The sequence below is a fragment of the Helicoverpa zea genome, chromosome 16 (assembly GCF_022581195.2).
Source record: "Helicoverpa zea isolate HzStark_Cry1AcR chromosome 16, ilHelZeax1.1, whole genome shotgun sequence".
In the NCBI taxonomy this organism is placed as follows: Eukaryota; Metazoa; Arthropoda; class Insecta; order Lepidoptera; family Noctuidae; genus Helicoverpa; species Helicoverpa zea.
This window is the reverse complement of record NC_061467.1, coordinates 8,094,583-8,114,957: the sequence shown is the minus strand read 5'-3', so window position 1 is coordinate 8,114,957 and position 20,375 is coordinate 8,094,583. Positions and strand designations below refer to the sequence as shown.

Here is a 20,375-nt window from a genome sequence, read left to right as displayed (position 1 = left end):
GGAGTACGTGGAACAACGCGCGCCGCTGACAAAAACCATTCAGACAAGAGAGTGTCTTTGGTAGAATTTTGAGTGTAAAAAATTAAAAAACAAACAAACGAATCATTATTTTATTGCGTAAACTGAACTTCGGGCTAACCAATTCAATTAACAGGGCCACGTTAAATCTTTTATTATTCTAAAAACAAAGTACACGTACTCAACATTAATGTCTTCAGTCTTCTAAATTACTTTGTAATGAAAGAGAGATTGTCGAGAAGAGGTTTTATACCTTGTTTTGTTAAGACTAGGTATCAGTTAATAATGGATTCCCTTAGAAAAACAGTTCAAGTGTTTGCTTGTTTGTGTAGACACAGCAATCTATGATTTTATAAGAAACCTATCGGGGTATCTATATATATAAAAATGAATTGCTGTTCGTTAGTGTCGCTAAAACTCGAGAACGGCTGGGCCGATTGAGCTGATTTTAGTTTTAAAATGTTTGTCGTAGTCCAGGGTAGGTCTAAACGGTGAGCAAATAAGGAAAAAAAAATGCGAGTAAGATACCCGGGACGGGAGTGATTAGACAAAAACCAACTTACGGAATGCCGCAGAACCACAAAAGTAAAGTACTAGCGGCCAGTTTCTTCATCAAAAGTTAAAGTTAAAGTTATGGCTAAAGTAATGTCTAAAGTAAAAGTAACGATTAAATTCAATTTTTCTATTAGTTTTGCTGTCACTTTAGCCTTGAAAAAACGAATTTGACCGTTACTTTTACTTTAGACATTACTTTAACTTTAACTTTTGATGAAGAAACTGGCCGTAGGACAGCATAATTCACCTTAGTAAAGTATACCAATAACGAAATTTCGATGCAACTGCTCACCATGTACCAGGGTAGCATAACTTATATGAGTATACCAATACCAAGTGTAGGTAGACGCTACTGCTCACCATGTACCAGAGCGGCAAAAAATACACCGGGCGCGGGTAATACCGCGGGGAACAGCTAGTAGGGTATAAAGATCGCAGGATAATTATTTAGAAGAGGTAACATTGAATATAAATATTTTTAGCAATCTGCAATTAAAGACACGCTAACTTTAGAATCTTAGATAGCCACAGCTCATAGATGAAAATTACATTTTGTAAAGTCCTGGAGCAGAATAGGTATCATCTGATTTTGAACCGTCATACTCCTTATTATACCATTTTATATGATAAACATTGCATGTATGAAACAGTGATATACGTATACAAAACGTATGCAATGCAGCAATGGCGATCTTCATGTTTTAGTACATTGCTCATTGGCTCCTAAATGCTGACCATTATACGTTAAAATTGGTTCATTTAACATAGCTTACAAAAAACACTTTTACACGTATCGATTTTTACAAGACTATCCTTGAAAAAGGCTATTGAACTTTTAATAATAGTTTCAATGTTCGGTCAAAAACCTTTTGCAATAAAATTACCTTGACATTTAATTAACATAATGAAATTGTTCATTAGCTTTGTTAAACCTAGTATTTGTTATTTTCTTTTATGCTTTGAAATCTGTACTAATTGGATTTAACTAATGAAAAACCAATAACAATTAATTATAAAAGAGTATTTAATTTATAGTAATGAATGAATGAGTCTTTGATTTTTCACACACACACACACACATACACACACACACACATACTCACACATACTCACACACATAACACACACACACGAACTCTCAGATAATGCTTATCTTTGCTCGCAGATCTCTTTTGTATTTTTATGTCATTGTTATTTCTATTTCCTTTAATTAAAAGTAAAGTTTAGTTAGTAAGTTTAATATATAAAAGGTTCAAGCTAAACTCATTTGACAGTGTATATGTTATGGACCAAGTGATAAATTGAGCAGTATACATAATGCCCGGTCATTATGAAAAATGCCCAATATGAGAGCGCAATTTGATAATAATTATTCAAATAATCAAATTGACCGGGCACTATACATATTGCCCGTGACCTTTTGGGCAAAGTAATACAAGCAAAGTAATAACATATTTATATTCATTTTTTTCTTGTTATTGCCATTTAATTTAAAATAAACTAAATATTAAACTACTTAAATAATCAGCCTCATGATTTGGATTAATTATGAAGGACTTCTGCCTTAAAAATCCACTAGTTTTTGCATTTAAAAGTTAAGGAAAGTCATATTTAAAGGGTGCTTATTAAACAGGCTCCTTTTTAATATAATTATTCGCCCCGAATAATGTATGTTGCCTTCTAAATTACTAAGTCAGCCACAATTAACGAGCATCTAAATAATACTATCTCAGCCACTCGTTATCTTCTAAGTAAACCGCTCTAAATACAACTCCGCATGATGGTTATTTTTTAGCATCTAAATTTGTAGCATGCGTTCTAACAGTAAACTTCTAAAATACTATTAAATGACATCATAAAATTTATTTATTTAGCTTCTAATTTTTTAACTCAGTACGTTTAAAATGTAAGCAAGCAACATGCAGCAAGCATGGCTTCTGTCACGGCTCCGGTGCTGCGGGGCTCCGGCGGTCCCATGCGAGCTTATCGTCGCAGATGGTTTTCACGCTCACCGCCGCAGCTTCGGCTTGCTGGCCGGCTCAGCCGGCCAGCCTCAGCCGCGTCGGCGAGCGTTAAAACTACCTGCGCCTCAGCTCGCAGGCCGCCTCGCCCCTCCACACTTACGCGGTTGTGAATTGCACTCTAGGGGTAGGACAGACAAGACTACGTGGAGTCGGTTTTGCAGCGATACGTTTTCGTCACATCATCCTCCGAGCCTTTTTCCCAAACTATGTTGGGGTCGGCTTCCAGTCTAACCGGATGTAACTGAGTACCAGTGCTTTACAAGGAGCGACTGCCCTATCTGACCTCCTCAACCCAGTTACCCGGGCAACCGTTACGTGGGATACGTTTTCGTCACTAACTTCAATTTTTTGCTTTATTATCAAATTGCCCAACTGTCATGTAGCAATATAATAATGCCCATGCAATGTGATAAATAATGAAGTTAAGATAGTTATTAATCACTTGGCCCGATAAAGCTAGACATTATTCATAATGCTTGGGCATTATTAATAATGCCCGAATTAATCACATGGTCCATAACATATATAAATCTAACTTGCTGTTTTACTTTGGAAGAGCGAGGCTATCCCAACACAGGTATCTTTTGATTACTTTCTGGGAAGCCCCAACAATTTACTTGTAAATGATGTATTGAAATAAAAAACTTTTTTTTTTTTTTGTTTTCATTTAATTTATAAAGACGTTGTTGAATTGTTTTCAACGGATTATAATTATGAGCAATAATAAATTATATATATGCTGTAGGTATTATTTAAACACAATATTACACTAACGCAAAAATAGGTAATAGTTGATTTTATGACGACTCAATAAAAAAATAAAAACCTTAGGTAGGTATATAACTTCAGATCTTGTATTTCTTTTATTTAATTTTATAAGGGACCAATAATATCATCAAATTCATCAACAATTACCTAACTTCTAATCCCGAAATTTCTTAATTACCTATTATACTCAGTAACAACATAAAGAACAATAATTGCGAACATACCATGACTAAATTCTGTAATAACATAAAACTACCATGCCTTTGAAGTAATCCCTAAGGAGTGAATACACGCACGGAAAACACGCAACAAGTCGTTTTATTTACATCAACAAAGACTTTGGCGGTACACTCGTCGACATACGCGTTGGCAAAACATACAATCTGCTAGGTATTCTTCTACTATATACTTTCTTCTTAAAAACCATCTTAAATAATGTCAAAATAAGTGCTAAAAAGACAAAATAATATGACGAACTGTAACAAAATTAAAAATATGTAAATAAAAAAATGTAAGCCTTGCTGCCGTCGTATGTTATATCTAGCTTTTTTTTATAGGTCTTTGAAAACAATTGTGTACATTGAAAAGTTAGTTAGAGAGAAACGGCAAAAATATAAAAACTCAAACCATTTGAGATTAATATAATATGCTTCTTGTCGTTTCAGATTCCTCGTTCCGCGGCCAAGAATCTACTTTACATGAAACAATATTCGATGATGGTATGGTCGGGTACAACCAGTTAAAGGTGCGGCGAGAATTTGCCCTATTATATTATATTATTATATTATTAAATTACTCCGTGGCAAGGAACACAATCCCGGCGTACTACGGTGCTTGTGTCTCTGTGTGCCGGACCGCTACGTGGAGAGACGACGGCGCCCGCCACTGCTGTCAGTGCCGACTGCCAGGACCAACCTACTGGCCAAAACGCCTCTCACGCGAGCGATCCGTACTATTAACGAAATCCAGAACAATATAGACATTTTCTCGTGTCAGTTCAGTGAACTCGCAAGGAGGATTTTGTTTATATTATGTTATAAACTAGATTAGGATTATAGGACATACTTTTGTTATTATTGTTTTATTTTATTGTATTGTTATATTCTATTTTATTTTGTGTAAATATCTTGTATTTTGTTGTTTGTTTTTTATTTTATTTTTGTAAGTAGTTAGTATTTTAAATAAGTGCCTCGCTAACGCATTGGATCGTACCTGTCTGTAATGTTAATGGTAAGGTTGAGAAATAAATAAATAAATAAATGATGCTATAGAGCTACATGCAAAGATGAGTGTCGATTTTTATTACACTTACAACCAGTTTCTTCATCAAAAGTTAAAGCCAAAGTAAAAGTCAAAGTAATGTCTAAAGTAAAAGTAACGATCAAATTCAATTTTTCTATTAGTTTTGCTGTCACTTTAGCCTTGAAAAAACGAATTTGACCGTTACTTTTACTTTAGACTTTACTTTAACTTTAACTTTTGATGAAGAAACTGGCCGTAAGTCTACTAAACTTTTTTGTCACCTAGGCTAGGTCCAAACTCTTGCCAAGTAATTTGTTGGCGATTGTACTCACACCCTGTTTTTGTTGGTCATATTGTTGCTGGTTTTGTCCGTTTGATCTGAGACTAGATCGTGTTTTGTTTTTTGTCGTCAAGAAAAGCTGGAAGCAAAATAAGATTGTTCGAACGCGTTGCAGGGTGCACTAAACTAAATCGAATAACAGAATTTCGAATCTCAAATAATCAGATGTGTATACACAGCCGAATAAACCAATGTATCGAAGACCATGTGTTGCTAGGGAGTTTGTTGTGCCACTTCTTCTTCCGAGCAAATCACATAAGAAGTGGTGAAGGATGGGCGTTTTGGGGGCTGTCTTTTGTAAATTTTTGACAGTTGATAAATGATTTTGACTTTGAGTTTTGACCCTATCTATCAAGTGTTCAAAATAGCGAATCGTCTCCAATTCGCGTTCAACTCAAATCAAAAACTCTGTCAAGTTAAATTGAACATTAATAAGGAGATTAAAGTAAGAACTTTAAATCTCATTCAACAGAAAAAAGGAGATTCAATATTAAACGCAACAGGTTAACTGTTTACATCGACAACTCAGTCAGTGTTGATCTCGGTCCGTTTTTCCGTTTAACTGTTGTCCGTTTTTCCGTTTATCTGTTGTCCGTTTAATCTAGCTTTGTGTACGTTAGGGTCGTGCTCTCGTTTGTAGGTTGGGGATTAAGGATCTAGTATTTATTTGAATTCTTTGCGTAGGTGTTAATGTGAAGCAGAATAGATGTTATGTACGTTTATTGCTGTGAGTTTGTGAGAATGTAGGATCTTCATTTGTTTTGTATGTTGTACTGTCTGGATTCTTGTCTGGTTATTCTTAACAGTGGTACTTTTATAATAGTTGTGCTTATTATACACATTTGCTAGATAATTATGATAGCGTCTCAGATTCATAGTTAATATTTATCGTTAAAACAATCGCAAAAAATTGCCAAACCCAGTTGTTCATTCTTTATCAAACTAGCGTAATAATAACGTTTATACCTTAACGAAATTTTACCCTACCTACACCAAAGTACATATCGACATTTAAATACCACGGTTTAACTAATCCCATCAAAAACGGCTGTTACAAAAACATTTAGGTATTACAGCCCACAGTTAGGGGTAATTTCACATAATGGAGGAGTCGGTGACTCATTATTTGTGAGTATTTGGGACAGTATCACGCGACGAAAGCACGCAACAGGTGCACTTTGCTTGGCCTGATGGCCGTTGATATTAAGGAAAAGTGGTCACACTAGTTCAGTGGGTTGAAGAAGTAGGTTTTGAGGTGGAAAAGGGTGTTTTTTAAAGTGTGACAAGAAGACCGTTACTAAATACCTACTCGTAGTAATTTTCAGTACCTACAACTGAAGATTCCCACAGAGCTAATGAAGTTTTGACTGAAATCTTCAGCCTAGTTTAGAAAAGGTTTTATGTGTTTGACATGTTTTTATGGTACCGATTCATAGATACCTACTAATAAAATAATGAAACTATACTTCGTAAGTAAAAGATGATAATATACGTACGTAAGTACACCAGCTTTAATGCTGGAAGCATCTAGAAGAAGAAATTTTACCATTAAAAGTACCATCTAGCAGAAAAACATCCACCCAAATACCATACACACATAATACAAAAATATTTCCAGGTTCACCACCAAAACACGCTAATAAAATAACAAAAATCATAGATAGACCCAGAGTGCGACCTCATCCGACTAATGCTAATGTCTCTCTTGCATGTTCAGACAGCCATATTAATAGTTGACACGCGAAACATCAGGCACAAGAGGGTGACTGGCTAAAGTTCGTTCACACATTATGAACATGGAGAATAATATGATTAGCGGAGATGTCATCACGCAGAAACGCGTAAGAAAGTAGCGTGCTTAAAGCGGGTATTCGGGGGACGAGCAGCGTTACTAGCTCCTTACACTTCTTCTATGGAACGCCTACTATAATAGAAACAAAATCCAATCTATCAAGACCAATCTTTGTTTAGATCTGAGAATGGACCCGAATGTCCTGTTAGTTCTAGTAACTGATGATCACGAACTTAAGTGGCTTGACCTACAAGACGGGCGCCTGACCTATCCTGATTGTGGCATCTCCGCTATCTTTCCTTCCTCCGTGTTACGAACACATGTGGATAATTGTATTAAAAAGAACGTGGAACGGAATGGAGGCGATTTTTCATGTGAGGTGTTGGGTCATTTGGACTTCTTTTGTAGTCTTTTGTTTTTATGAAAGAAAGTTTTGTTTTTGGTAAACCTAATTATGATGATGAGCATTATATTCCAAATGAGTTATGGTTTTGTTATTAACTTGCATTTGTTATTCGCTCCCATACATTGAAATTATTAGTCGATAGTTTCATTGAACGGGCTTTTAAATCAGTATGGAGATGAATAGTAATGCGCATTTCGTCCTTCGTGAAATGCGCACATTACAACGATCAAGTACCTATCCGGGTGATTTCAGATACACTAAAAAAATATTCGATTTACGGTTACCTTAACAATTTTGCAATCGTTTGTTAAAATATGAAATCTTTTTTTTTCTTATTTGGCATAAGGAGTCTATTGAATCTGTTCCATTATGGAACACAAATGAAATTTCCTGTAGGTGCGACATCTAATCTATGATACCACTCACCCAGTGTGCGGAAGACAATAGGTCTACTCCTGTACTTATGACCGCCCCACAGCGCGGCGACAGTCACTTGGTACTGCGTATCAGCTTCCAGCCCGCTCAGTATAACCGCATCCGAGTTGCCAGCCACCTCCAGCACAACTCTGTAACTAATAGACGATGAGTCAATTTCGTTGTATTCTAGGGGTAAGCTGTACATGGTGAGGCCACATAGAAGGTTCCAGAAAGCGTGTGAAGAAGCGTAGTTAGAAACATAATTATCATGTTTTACAGTTAACTGATATAAGATCCTACATAAAGTTAGCTATCGTAAGGTAAGACAGAATTATGTCGCTGGGGAGTTTGTTCCAGCACTTCTTCCCAGCAATATCACATAACAAGTTGTGAAGACGGTCAGTCTGGAGGCTGTCTTTTGTTTTGACCTAAGTGCTGATTTTCAGCCTACTTTAGGTAAATGACTTTTTATTTTTATTTTCAAAGAACTCTGAGGGATCCCGGACACTGACCACAAAAATCGCCGCCACTACCTTTCCTGTAATTTTCATACATTTTTTATGGACTCATAGTCCACCGTAGACGCCAGTGGCCGCTACACGCTCAAAATATTTTGTGGTTGTGTCAACTACAACAACGAACTCGATTGAAACCGCTTCAATAACAATGCAGACATTCTTTTAAAGATTTTGATTTATTTTTATCATAGAACAAAAGCTGCTCATTAAAACTACAGTCGATAATTGAAGCGTAGAACTTGTATTCAAAGATGGATTAAATTACAACAATATTATTATAAATAATGATGAATATGTAGTATCATCACGGGCTTTTAACCTCAGACTGTTCGTAAACAAGACACCTCGCGTTCCCCCTTGACTGATTGAGGACAAAGAATGAAGTTCAACGAGCCAACGCTAACAAGTTCGACGGACTTTTCTATGCTTTTAAATAAAACCGCGGATAAGAAATTGATATTTTAGTATTTTGATATACCTACTTACATACATATTTGCCAGGTATGAAAGATGATTTTACTTTATGTTCGTGTTTATGAAAACGTAGTTAAAGAACTAAAACTAAAAAAATCAACCCCACCGATGTCGACAGGAGGAGCGTAACCAAGAGCCTGGCAGCCTGGAGGATCTCTATGTTGAAGAACTAAACAATATATTGCTTTGTAGGTTTTTTTAAGATAGAGTGTTCGCGCCCACACTAAACTTACTAAAACCGAGCGGATGTGTGCCCGGCTCTACGGGACGCGAGGGGGTGGAGAGAGGGACGCGGGCGCAGGACGCGCGCGCTGGAGCCGCGCGCCGCCATATTGATATTGCTAACTACGCACGCCACAAGAGCATTGTCGAAACAAATTAAATTAATATTAAGCGAAGAAAGTGTCGCGTCGTCCGTGTCCTTACACCTGTATTTATTTTATTTTAATTAAATTACTTTTCTTTACATATACAAGAAGAAGTATTATTTTGTCTCCGACAAAAGTGGCGACCGTGACAGGACAAAGAAAAGGACGCTGCGGCGACGCCATTACGAGCCACATATAATCCGACGCGCCGGCGAGGAAAGGAGTGAAGGTGGAGGACATCTGAGCTGCTCGGGAGCCTACTGGAGCCACAGGAGGTCTAGCCCACAAGGAGAGTAAGCCCTGTTCCTTTAATCTGTCCATAATCCTAAATATCCTTTGTGTGTCCTCGACTGTGCGTAGCGGACGCTTGCTACTCGAGCGTTAGGTGTTTATATTCCTAATCTAGCTCCCGGTGGCAGGCTGTGCACGTAATTATAAACATAGCGCTTCGCCCAAGTTCCTGCGCCCGCGTCCCTCTCTCCACCCCCTCGCGTCCCGTAGAGCCGGGCACACATCCGCTCGGTTTTAGTAAGTTTAGTGTGGGCGCGAACATCAGGCTGTTTTAGGCATGATGTTCGCGCTAGGCCTGCCAACAAATAAGTGGGACATTCTCATTATATTTATGATTTCATCAAAGTTAGACTTGCATACCGCCAGGAAGTGGCAAGAACACAAAAGTAAGTCTAGTGAACTTGTATTGTTGACTGATTTCTTTGATTTTCTTCGCAACCGGGCTGACATACTTGAGACTTCCTACTTTAATAATACTCACTCAGACAAAGTTCCTGATCACAAACATAAAACAAACACACACTCCAAAAGTTTTGTTGCAGCTGTTGATAAGAAAGTAAATAATAATGAATGTCTTGTGTGCAAGGAAATTCACCCACTTTACTTGTGTGACAAATTTAAAGGTATGACTGTGGATGAACGTCTAGGTGAGATTACCAAGTTTAATTTATGCAAGAATTGTTTTCGAAGTGGTCATAATGCATATCAGTGTAGATTAAAGGCGATGTGTCGTACATGCAAGAAAAAGCATAACACATTAGTGCATGTCACACAAACAGAGAATAGTGAACAACCATCAACATCATCTTTACCGGTGTCACTGTCTGTGGTCAGCAGCGACCAGGTGTTATTAAGTACAGCTCTTATCCAGGTTGTGAAAGATAAGAAAACATACACAGCCAGAGCCCTGTTAGACACAGGAAGCCAATCATCCTTCATCACTGAGAGTTTAAAAGAAAAATTAGGTTTAGTGATTAACCCGGGAGGGTCTGTAAATGTTTGTGGTATTAATAATTCTAATTGTAGTATTAAGCAAAGTTGTAATTTAAAGCTTAAGTCTAGGTGTAATTCTTTTGAGATTAAAGTTAAGTGTTTAGTTGTTCCCAGAATTACTGGAATTTTACCAAATTCTTTAATAAATACTGAATATTTGAAATTACCAAGTAACATTGAGTTAGCTGATCCAAACTACTTTTTCCCTTCTGAGGTAGATATCCTCTTAGGGGCAGATGTCTACTGGGACATAGTAGGCTCTAATTTAATTAAATTAGGTAATAAAAATCCTGTTTTACAGGAGTCCAAGTTTGGGTGGCTAGTGAGTGGCCCAATAAGTACACAACAGCCAACCTCACAAGTTTATTGTAATTTCACTCAAGAAATAAAGGAATCTTTAGAGAGGTTTTGGACAATTGATGACCTTCCAGTTACTAAAACATATTCTGTAGAAGAACAGCTTTGTGAAAACAATTTTATTGAGAATTTTTCTAGATTACCAAATGGTAGGTTTGCTGTGACAATGCCTTTTAAGGAGTCCCCTGAGGAAGCTCTTGGGAACTCATATTATATAGCTAAGAAGTGCTTTTTAAATCTAGAGAAAAAATTTGCTAAGAATCCTAGTCTTAAGATTAAATACAAGGAGTTCATAGACGAGTATGCTAATTTAGGACATTTAACAGTTTTAAAAAATAAACCTGAGTTCGGATATTATATGCCCCACCATGCAGTAATACGGGAAAAAAGTGAAACCACTAAACTGCGGGTAGTGTTCAATGCCTCATGTAAAACTAGTTCTGGAAAATCACTTAATGATATACAGATGGTCGGGCCAGTTATACAGAGTGATTTAATATCAATTTTGCTTCGCTTTCGTAAACATAAATATGTTCTCACCGGAGATATAGAGAAGATGTTTCGGCAGACTGAAATTAAGGAACAGCAGCGCCACCTACAACTAATATTATGGCGCGATGACGAAACAAAACCGATAGATATCTTACAGCTAAACACAGTAACTTATGGTACTGCGTCCGCACCATTTCTCAGTACTCGATGTTTGCTACAGTTAGCAAAAGAATGTGAGGATAAGTCTATAGCATGTGTCATTGAAAATGATTTTTATGCTGATGATTTAAATACTGGTTCCGAAACTGTAGAGGGTTTAAAACACATTTATAGGGAAGTTGTTGCTACTCTTGATTCAGCACTCTTGCCTTTAAGAAAATTCAGAACAAATTGTCCTAGCTTATTTGAAAATGATGATGATACAGCCAAATTTGTAGATTTTAATAAGGAATCTAGTGTATTAGGTCTTATTTGGTGTCCTAAGTCTGATAATTTACTATTTTCCACAGATTTACAGCATTCTGCTCAAATAACCAAACGGTCAGTAATCTCTACTACGGCCAAAGTATTTGATCCTTTGGGACTATTAAGCCCTTGTATTATAGTACCTAAAATTTTACTACAACAATTATGGTCTGCTAAACTGGACTGGGATGACCCAGTACCAGTTGAATTTTGTAAGGATTGGTCTAACCTTTTGAAAGAATTTTCATATTTGTCTGATATTAATATAGAACGTTGGGTTTTATGTGACAATCCTAAAACTATAGAACTACATTGTTTTGTCGATGCCTCACAACAAGCCTACGCGGCATGTATCTACTTGCGCTCTGAAGACTGTACTGGAAAAGTAACAGTTAGGTTGTTGTGTGCTAAAGCACGAGTCGCCCCAATGAATCCAACCACTATACCGAGGCTGGAGTTGTGTGGCGCACTCCTAGGGGCTCGTCTATGTTCAAAGGTATTAGATTCCTTACAATGTAATATATCCCGAAAAGTTCTATGGTCTGATTCGATGGTTGTGTTGGGATGGGTGCAAACTCCACCCAGGGATCTTAAAGTATTTGTTTGTAATAGAGTGAACGAAATAAATCAACTGACACCGGGATTCGACTTTAGATATGTACCAACTGATCAAAACCCCGCAGACATGGGTTCTAGAGGTGTGTCTCCCAAGCAGTTAAAAGCTTCTAGCCTTTGGTGGGCAGGGCCTTCGTTCCTCGCTAATGACCCTACTTGTTGGCCTACACAACAACAAATCCCTAGTTTACCAGAACTTAAAATCCCACGCAACATTGAATGTCACACCACAATTGTAAATAACATAATTGAATTTGAAAAATATTCTAACTTTAATAAACTTATTAGGATCTATGCATATGTGCAACGTTTTGAACATAATTGCTTAAATAAAAATAGTAGAATTAGTGGACCATTAGATGTTAAGGAATTAGATAAGTCATTATTAACTTTAGTTAGGTTAAGTCAGTTGGATAGTTACTCTGACGAAATTAAATTAATTAGCGACAAGAAAACTCTTAATTGTAAGTCTAAATTACTGTCGTTGAATCCTTTCTTAGATGACAACAATATATTGAGAGTTGGTGGTAGGCTTCAAAATTCTGAATTTGATTATGATAAGAAGCACCCCATGATTTTAGATGCAAAACATCAGTTCACTCAATTGTTATTCAGGCAAGAACATGAACGTTTATTTCATGCAGGACCGCAACATCTGCTAGCGTCTATCAGAGAGCGATTTTGGGCCATAGGAGGTAGAAATTTAGCTCGCAGTACGACTAAGAAGTGTCTACTCTGTACTCGCTTTCGAGGAAAAACCATTCAACCAATAATGGGTAACTTACCTTCGGAAAGAACTTACTCAATGTTTCCTTTCTACACATGCGGTGTAGATTTTGCTGGTCCTTTTACTATTTCTAGCCGCAAAGGTAGAGGAAGTCAATCCTCAAAATGTTATCTATGTTTATTTGTATGCCTCTCGACTAAGGCGATTCATTTAGAATTAGTAAGCAGTTTGAGCTCTGATGCATTTATATTGTCTTTAAAAAGGTTCATATCAAGAAGAGGCAAACCTAGTGTCATCTATTGCGATAATGGCACTAATTTCAGAGGCGCAAATAACGAAATGTGTAGAGTGCTCAGGTCCAATCGTAAGTGTACTGATAATTTCGCGAATGATAATGGTATAAAATTCGTATTTAGCCCGGCGTACTCGCCTCACTTTGGGGGCATATGGGAAGCAGGAGTCAAGTCGGCAAAGTTTCATTTAAAACGCACGGCCGGTAAAGCTTCCTTGACGTTCGAGGAGCTTGCTACGTTATTAGCACAAGTCGAGGCCATACTTAATTCCCGTCCTCTGTCTCCCCTATCTTCCGATCCTACCGATCCTACACCACTTACCCCAGGGCACTTCCTTGTCGGGCGACCTCTCACGTCGTTACCGTCGGCACCTATTAATACGAAGAGTCCAAATCGTTACCAACTTATAGAGAAAATCAGACAAGACTTCTGGCAAAGATGGCGCCGGGAGTTCGTAGCGGAGCTGCAGCAACGCACGAAATGGAAAACCAGGCAGCATGAGCTTCGTGTGGGTGATCTGGTGATCCTAAAGGAAGAAAATGTTCCCCCACTGCAATGGAGACTCGGCCGTGTCACACATTTGTATCCTGGGACGGATGGAGTCAGCAGGGTGGCCGATGTCATGTCTTCCAGAGGCACAGTACGAAGGGCTGTGAACAAAATGTGCATTCTACCAAGTTCAGCCCCAGCAGACACGACACTGATCAATGATGACAAGGATGCTGCCGAGAATAAAGAAGCTTGAAAGCTACCCTTTCAACCCCGGGAGGATGTTCGCGCCCACACTAAACTTACTAAAACCGAGCGGATGTGTGCCCGGCTCTACGGGACGCGAGGGGGTGGAGAGAGGGACGCGGGCGCAGGACGCGCGCGCTGGAGCCGCGCGCCGCCATATTGATATTGCTAACTACGCACGCCACAAGAGCATTGTCGAAACAAATTAAATTAATATTAAGCGAAGAAAGTGTCGCGTCGTCCGTGTCCTTACACCTGTATTTATTTTATTTTAATTAAATTACTTTTCTTTACATATACAAGAAGAAGTATTATTTTGTCTCCGACAAAAGTGGCGACCGTGACAGGACAAAGAAAAGGACGCTGCGGCGACGCCATTACGAGCCACATATAATCCGACGCGCCGGCGAGGAAAGGAGTGAAGGTGGAGGACATCTGAGCTGCTCGGGAGCCTACTGGAGCCACAGGAGGTCTAGCCCACAAGGAGAGTAAGCCCTGTTCCTTTAATCTGTCCATAATCCTAAATATCCTTTGTGTGTCCTCGACTGTGCGTAGCGGACGCTTGCTACTCGAGCGTTAGGTGTTTATATTCCTAATCTAGCTCCCGGTGGCAGGCTGTGCACGTAATTATAAACATAGCGCTTCGCCCATAGAGAAATATAGTATGTGGCTTCACCATGAGGAAGTAAGAAGTAGGAAATTTTGAAACATTAAGTAAAATAGAATCTAAGTACTACACTCATCTATTTACAGTCATAAAATAAAATGTATTATAACAATCTCGTTGACATTTATTCTGAAATAAAAATAGACCTCTAATATTTCAAGTCGTACGTGTAGGTTTCACATAATATTATTTGTCAATTTCACCCTGTTTATCGTAAGTATAGACCTTTATATGGAGCTTATGTAAAATGTAAGGAAAATACGGCTTTTCTTGGAAACGTCGTGTGTAGTAATGTTCGTCTTGAGGAATAACCGAGACATAAATTGACTGACATTTTATCCCACATAGTTTTATCTGAGTAGGTTTTATTTTTTGTCACGACTTTGAGCCTACTAATTTTAATTGTTGCATATAATATGAAGAAGAATTAAACAATTATTAAATTTAATTACCCCAAATGTTATAGAATATACACAATTCATTCTGTAAAGTTGTTTTAGTTGTCTTAGGTACCTAGTATTATTTATCACCGCTGATTCTAACACCATCACGTCTGAGGTTTAAGAACGATCACACCACCATTTTTTTTTAATTACATAAAACAAATCGTTTTCAACAAAAACACCTTCGTGATAGCTATCCATTATCGTCTAATACATGTCTATAATCAATAGTATTGTAAGAGAACCGAAACAAATTAGGGTTGCGCCACAACAAAGCCGGCCGCGTTTTCGCCAGGAAATTTATCGATAATACGACTTCCGACCGGCACCCCTACCCTATTCCGTTTACAATTTGTGCTAGTTCCTTCGGTTTTTTGTTCTCCATTGTGTTTATTTTTATTATGACAGAAGAATTTCTTACGGTTTTCGTAGGAAGAATAGGTTTGGTTTATTTTTTTGCTGAAGGTTCCCAAATTACGTTTTGGTTGAGTGTACAATTTATTTGTGAAAATATATTATATTAAATGCGATAAAAGATTTTTTCGCCACATACATAATATGAACTTCTCTGTTCTATTAATATTTTTAATATGAGCACCTCCTTATTACTTAAACAACCAATCGGAGTATTTTCTGAATATTATATAATTGTTTGGTGTAAGTACTTATATGAATTATTTGCTATTTTATTCGCTATCTTTAGAAACGCTCGTAAACCCATGCATTTAAGAACGCAGTTCCGCAGCAAGTGTACTTTATTTACAAGGAAAGAATAAAATAAAGAAAGTAAAATCTTATTCCCGTGCAAGACATTTGTCTGCCTCGAACGCCTCCCGTCGGGATTTACAAGATTTCTACAAATCCTTTCGTACCTGCAACTAAAATAAATTCACTGTTCGTTCCATTGATTTTTATAGCGGAATATTGTGTTTCTGTTTGTTTTTATAAAACGGTTGGTAGATCGTGTTAGTGGATGAGAATACTGGCATCTCTGTCACCTCTGCGCCCCCCATTAGTAAACCCGATTCACATCATCCACCCCTTGAGTTAACTCTTGATAAGTCATATCATTCTAATTTAAGTCATAATACATCACAGACCAAATATATGTTTATGAAAACAGATTATGAAGCGTGTGTTCGTGATCTACGTCTGGTTAATTGGCAGGAGTACTTTCATTTGAGCTGTAATGAGTTTGTTCAGAAATTCTATAATATTTTATGGGAAATTATTGATAAATATACTCCAAAGGGCAAACCTAAAAACAACTGCTATCCCGCTTGGTTTACAACTTCTTTGATTAAAATTATTAAAGAAAAACATAAATATAGAATTAGATTCAAAAAGTTCAAAAACCCTCGAGACAATGACGCTTTTGTTTGCTTACGCATGCGAGTTAAGAAAGCATTAGAGATCTGTTTCAAAGAATATATAGAAAGAATTGAAAATGATTTGAAGACAAATGTTAAAGCATTCTGGCGGTATACTAAGACTAAAAAATCATATCGGGGTATCCCTGACCAAGTTCACTGGGGTGACCGTGTTGGCGAGGGTGGAAGCGGGGTGGTAGATCTATTCGCAGCGTATTTTGCTTCCGTGTATGCGGATGTTCAACCTTCTCATAACTTGTCTCCAGGAGTATCCTGGTCTAATTTCAGTGTTTCTTCTGTTAACATTACCGAGGACGACGTTAGGAATAGTATAAAAAAATTGGATTTGAATAAAGGAGCAGGCCCCGATGGACTACCTCCTGTATTTATCCGTCTCTGTATTGATGCCCTTACTAAGCCACTACAACTAATATATAATAAATCCCTTAAAGAAGGCACCTTTCCAGATTTATGGAAGATTGCACATATCATCCCCATACACAAATCTGGTAATTTGAATGACGTGACTAATTATAGACCAATATCTATTATATCACAGTTTGCGAAGATATTTGAGGGTCTCATATATACTGCACTTTACTCCCACCTACGTCATGTGCTTAGTGATAGACAACATGGTTTCATGTCCAACCGTTCCACTATGACTAATTTACTTATCTATACTTCTTTTATTGCCGACACTTTTGAGGCCAGGGGTCGTGTGGATGCTATTTACACAGATTTTGCAAAGGCATTTGATCGCGTAGATCATTCAATTCTTAGTTTAAAATTGGAACATGCTGGTATTCATGGTTCTTTGTTGCGATGGTTCGATAGCTATTTAGTTAATCGTTCTCAGCTTGTGGCATTAGCGGGTTATGACTCTGTACCATTTATTCCTAGTTCTGGTGTGCCTCAGGGTTCAAAACTGGGCCCCCTACTCTTTTTAGTGTTTATAAATGACCTATTAGATAAAATGCAATGTAATTGTCTAGCTTATGCCGATGACTTAAAATTATATTACAGAATATCGGACCTTAATGATTGTCTGAAACTTCAGAATGATTTAAATGTCCTTCAAAATTGGTGTTTGAACAATAGAATGACGCTAAATGTTAACAAATGTCAGACAATAACATTCACCAATAAGTCAAGTTATGATAAATTTGATTACCATATAGAGGGAACTGTTCTTAACCGAGTATCTGTCATACGTGACCTAGGAGTACTTTTCGATACTGCATTAACTTTCCGCCATCATATAGACAACCTAGTGACCAAGGCTAAGAAGATGCTTGGATTTATTTTCCGAATGTCCAAACCATTCCGTAAAAGCACCAGTATTATTTTACTGTTTAATGCACTAGTAAGAAGCTCACTGGAATACTGTTCCACAATCTGGTCTCCATATTACTCTACTTATGCTGACAAGGTTGAATCTATTCAGGCTCGTTTTGTTAGGTATTTGTGTTCAAAGAAAGGCATTCGAAGATCTATTCCTGATTATGGTGACAGAATAAGACACTTTGGGTTGTTAAGCTTAAAAGAAAGGCGAATTCATTCTGATTTACTGACTCTTTACAAAATTGTTAATGGCCTTCTTGATGCCCAGTTGATAGAAGGTTTAAAGTTCCGGTTTGACCGACGTAGTAAGCGACATCATCGAGTTTTTGAAATTCCTATATCTACTCTAAATACCACATTTAATAGCCCTCTAACACGTATGGCAAGGTTATATAATGAGAGGACCATTGTGACAGATTATCCCATCGATATATTTTTTATGAAGTTCGCATCATACAAACGCTCCCTTCTTAAACAGTGTGAATAGTGCCCATTCGTTATTACTTTAATGTGTGTCTTAATTTTATTAGCTTAGTTATTTTTGTGTAAGTCTCAAATGAGTTTCATGTTTAATGTCATGCACTCCTGTAATTTGTACAATTGCTTGTGCTTTCAATTGTTTGATTTTTGTTGTTTTGTATAACATTGAGTGATTGTATTGTTGGTGTGCTTATTTTTAATAAATAAATAAATAAATAAATAAATAAATCATAGACTGTTTGGCATAGATCTAGTCTAAAATTTTTGCAACTATTTTGGGGCTAGCTTCAGCTAGTCAGACTGGTTCTGCGTAGGTGCGTAGATTTTTAAATTGTGGACTCGTTTCTTTGTTAATGTTTTATGAAAAGTCCGAGTACAATAACAATGCAATTATAAGCTGTGTATATCTTTACTAACAATAATGGATTGTTTTTATCTGAATTAAAATTGATTATTATTATTATCTTGTATGTCTCTACCAGACCTCGGGACTATAGAGTCCCGGATTTTTGGGAGGCGAACGTGGGGCCGAAGCCAACACGCTGAAGCCCTTTTGAGACAACTTTAATGAAATGGTGACACAAAACCGACGATTATCCCTGTATACACTATAGAAATGTACCCAAGGACAATCCCCGGTTCTGTGCTAAACTATTGCTAACTATGGATGAAAACTACTTGGGCTATTGTGATGGGATGCTAGTGGACTAGGAATGGGGAAACTACGGGAACTATGGCACCTGCCGATAACAATGTAATAAATACACGTAAAAATGGCAGGTGGAGACTCGTCAACTCACTTACTGGGCCCCCGGGAATCAGTCGCTAAATCGCAACAAGGGGGCAACAGCTACATGAGCGGCTGAAGGGTGAGGATACCTCGGCGGACTTTAAACGCAGATCACGCGCTCCCTGTGGGTCCAGCATCACCGGCCCACTCGCTACTTACCACGAGGCACCTACCCTCCGAGTGGGCTGTTAACCCTGCTCTAGCGACTCCACTCTGACCGGCCGATGAAGGCAAGCCAAGAGGCGGGAGACCTATCCCCCGTCATGCTTCACTCCGGCAGGCCGGAGATGGGGGACAGTATACTCTCCCTGGAGCACTCGGATATATAGCCCCGCGGGGTCGCTACTCCCCGTCATCCGCCTCAGATGCCCTGCGGGGCTTATTATTATTATTATTAATAACAAAAATAATATATACACGCTTTATATGTAGATAGTTACAGACAAATGCAGAGGCCTAGCTAAAAGTTAAATAATTAAAACTGGTGCCGTGCGTATATGTGCAAATATTTCACAACTACCGGTTTTTATACAACGATACGCGGAAAAGCGAGACGGGTTTTTTGTCGCTCGGAATATGCGTGCTGCGTTAAAAAACCGAACGGAAAATCGGCTGCTGCGAAAGCGCTATAAAGCTTAAATACACAATATCCGTAGCCGAATATCAGCAGCGGAAACTTTACGGCCTGAACGCAACTTTTCTAAACTCAAACCTGTGCCAAGGTGATAACCGAACTTACCCAAATGAATTCATAATCGACACTTAAAAGTTAGGAGACAAGTCATCCTGATCTCATGTGACGAGCCAATGCATAAACTATGAGCTAAGCTTCGTTGAGACATGAGTGTGACGTTTGACCTTTTCGGTTCGGTTGGGTAACTGTGACGTCACTTGTCTCCGTGTACGGTAAGTTGAAACCTTTGTATGGTAAAGGGATTATGAAGTTGGTGTGTGAGAATGTTTGTGTAATGTAAATGAGGTGAAGTTATTTGAAAGAGTGTAAAAAAGGAGGACTTTTTAATAATGATTTGTATACTAAGAGTTACCCATGGGTTTAGCCGCATCAAAACGGATATATGAGCGTGTCTTTTTCTGAAGTCCTTAGTGTTAGAAAAATACATGCTCGTGTAATAAATAATTGATGTGTGTGGAAAAAGATAATCTTTAAGAAAATTACCAATTATAGTTTTATCTGAAGGAAAGTTTAGTTCCTTTTAAAATTCCAACAAACAAACCATGAGTATAATGAAAAAAGCTAGTATTATGAAAACAAGAATATGCAATGCTCGCTAGCTTTCAGTCTACCTACACTTGCAGTAGAATTATCCAGCTCATAAATTCAGTTTGTATAACAAAATTCTCTGTAAAATATTAGTGTTTCATCCTTGTAG

General features: G+C 37.8%; 1 protein-coding gene across 3 annotated transcripts in view; it reads right to left on the bottom strand.

Annotated features, from left to right (window-relative positions):
* Positions 1-20,375, bottom strand: part of LOC124637874 — a 158,014-nt gene that overhangs the window by 40,044 nt on the left and 97,595 nt on the right. For 2 of the 3 annotated variants that reach the window (XM_047174597.1, XM_047174598.1), the window contains exon 4: positions 7,572-7,717. In XM_047174597.1, the coding sequence (XP_047030553.1) occupies positions 7,572-7,717 (146 nt within the window). The remainder of the gene's footprint in view (positions 1-7,571; positions 7,718-20,375) is intronic. The other variant, XM_047174599.1, reaches the window with a different exon arrangement.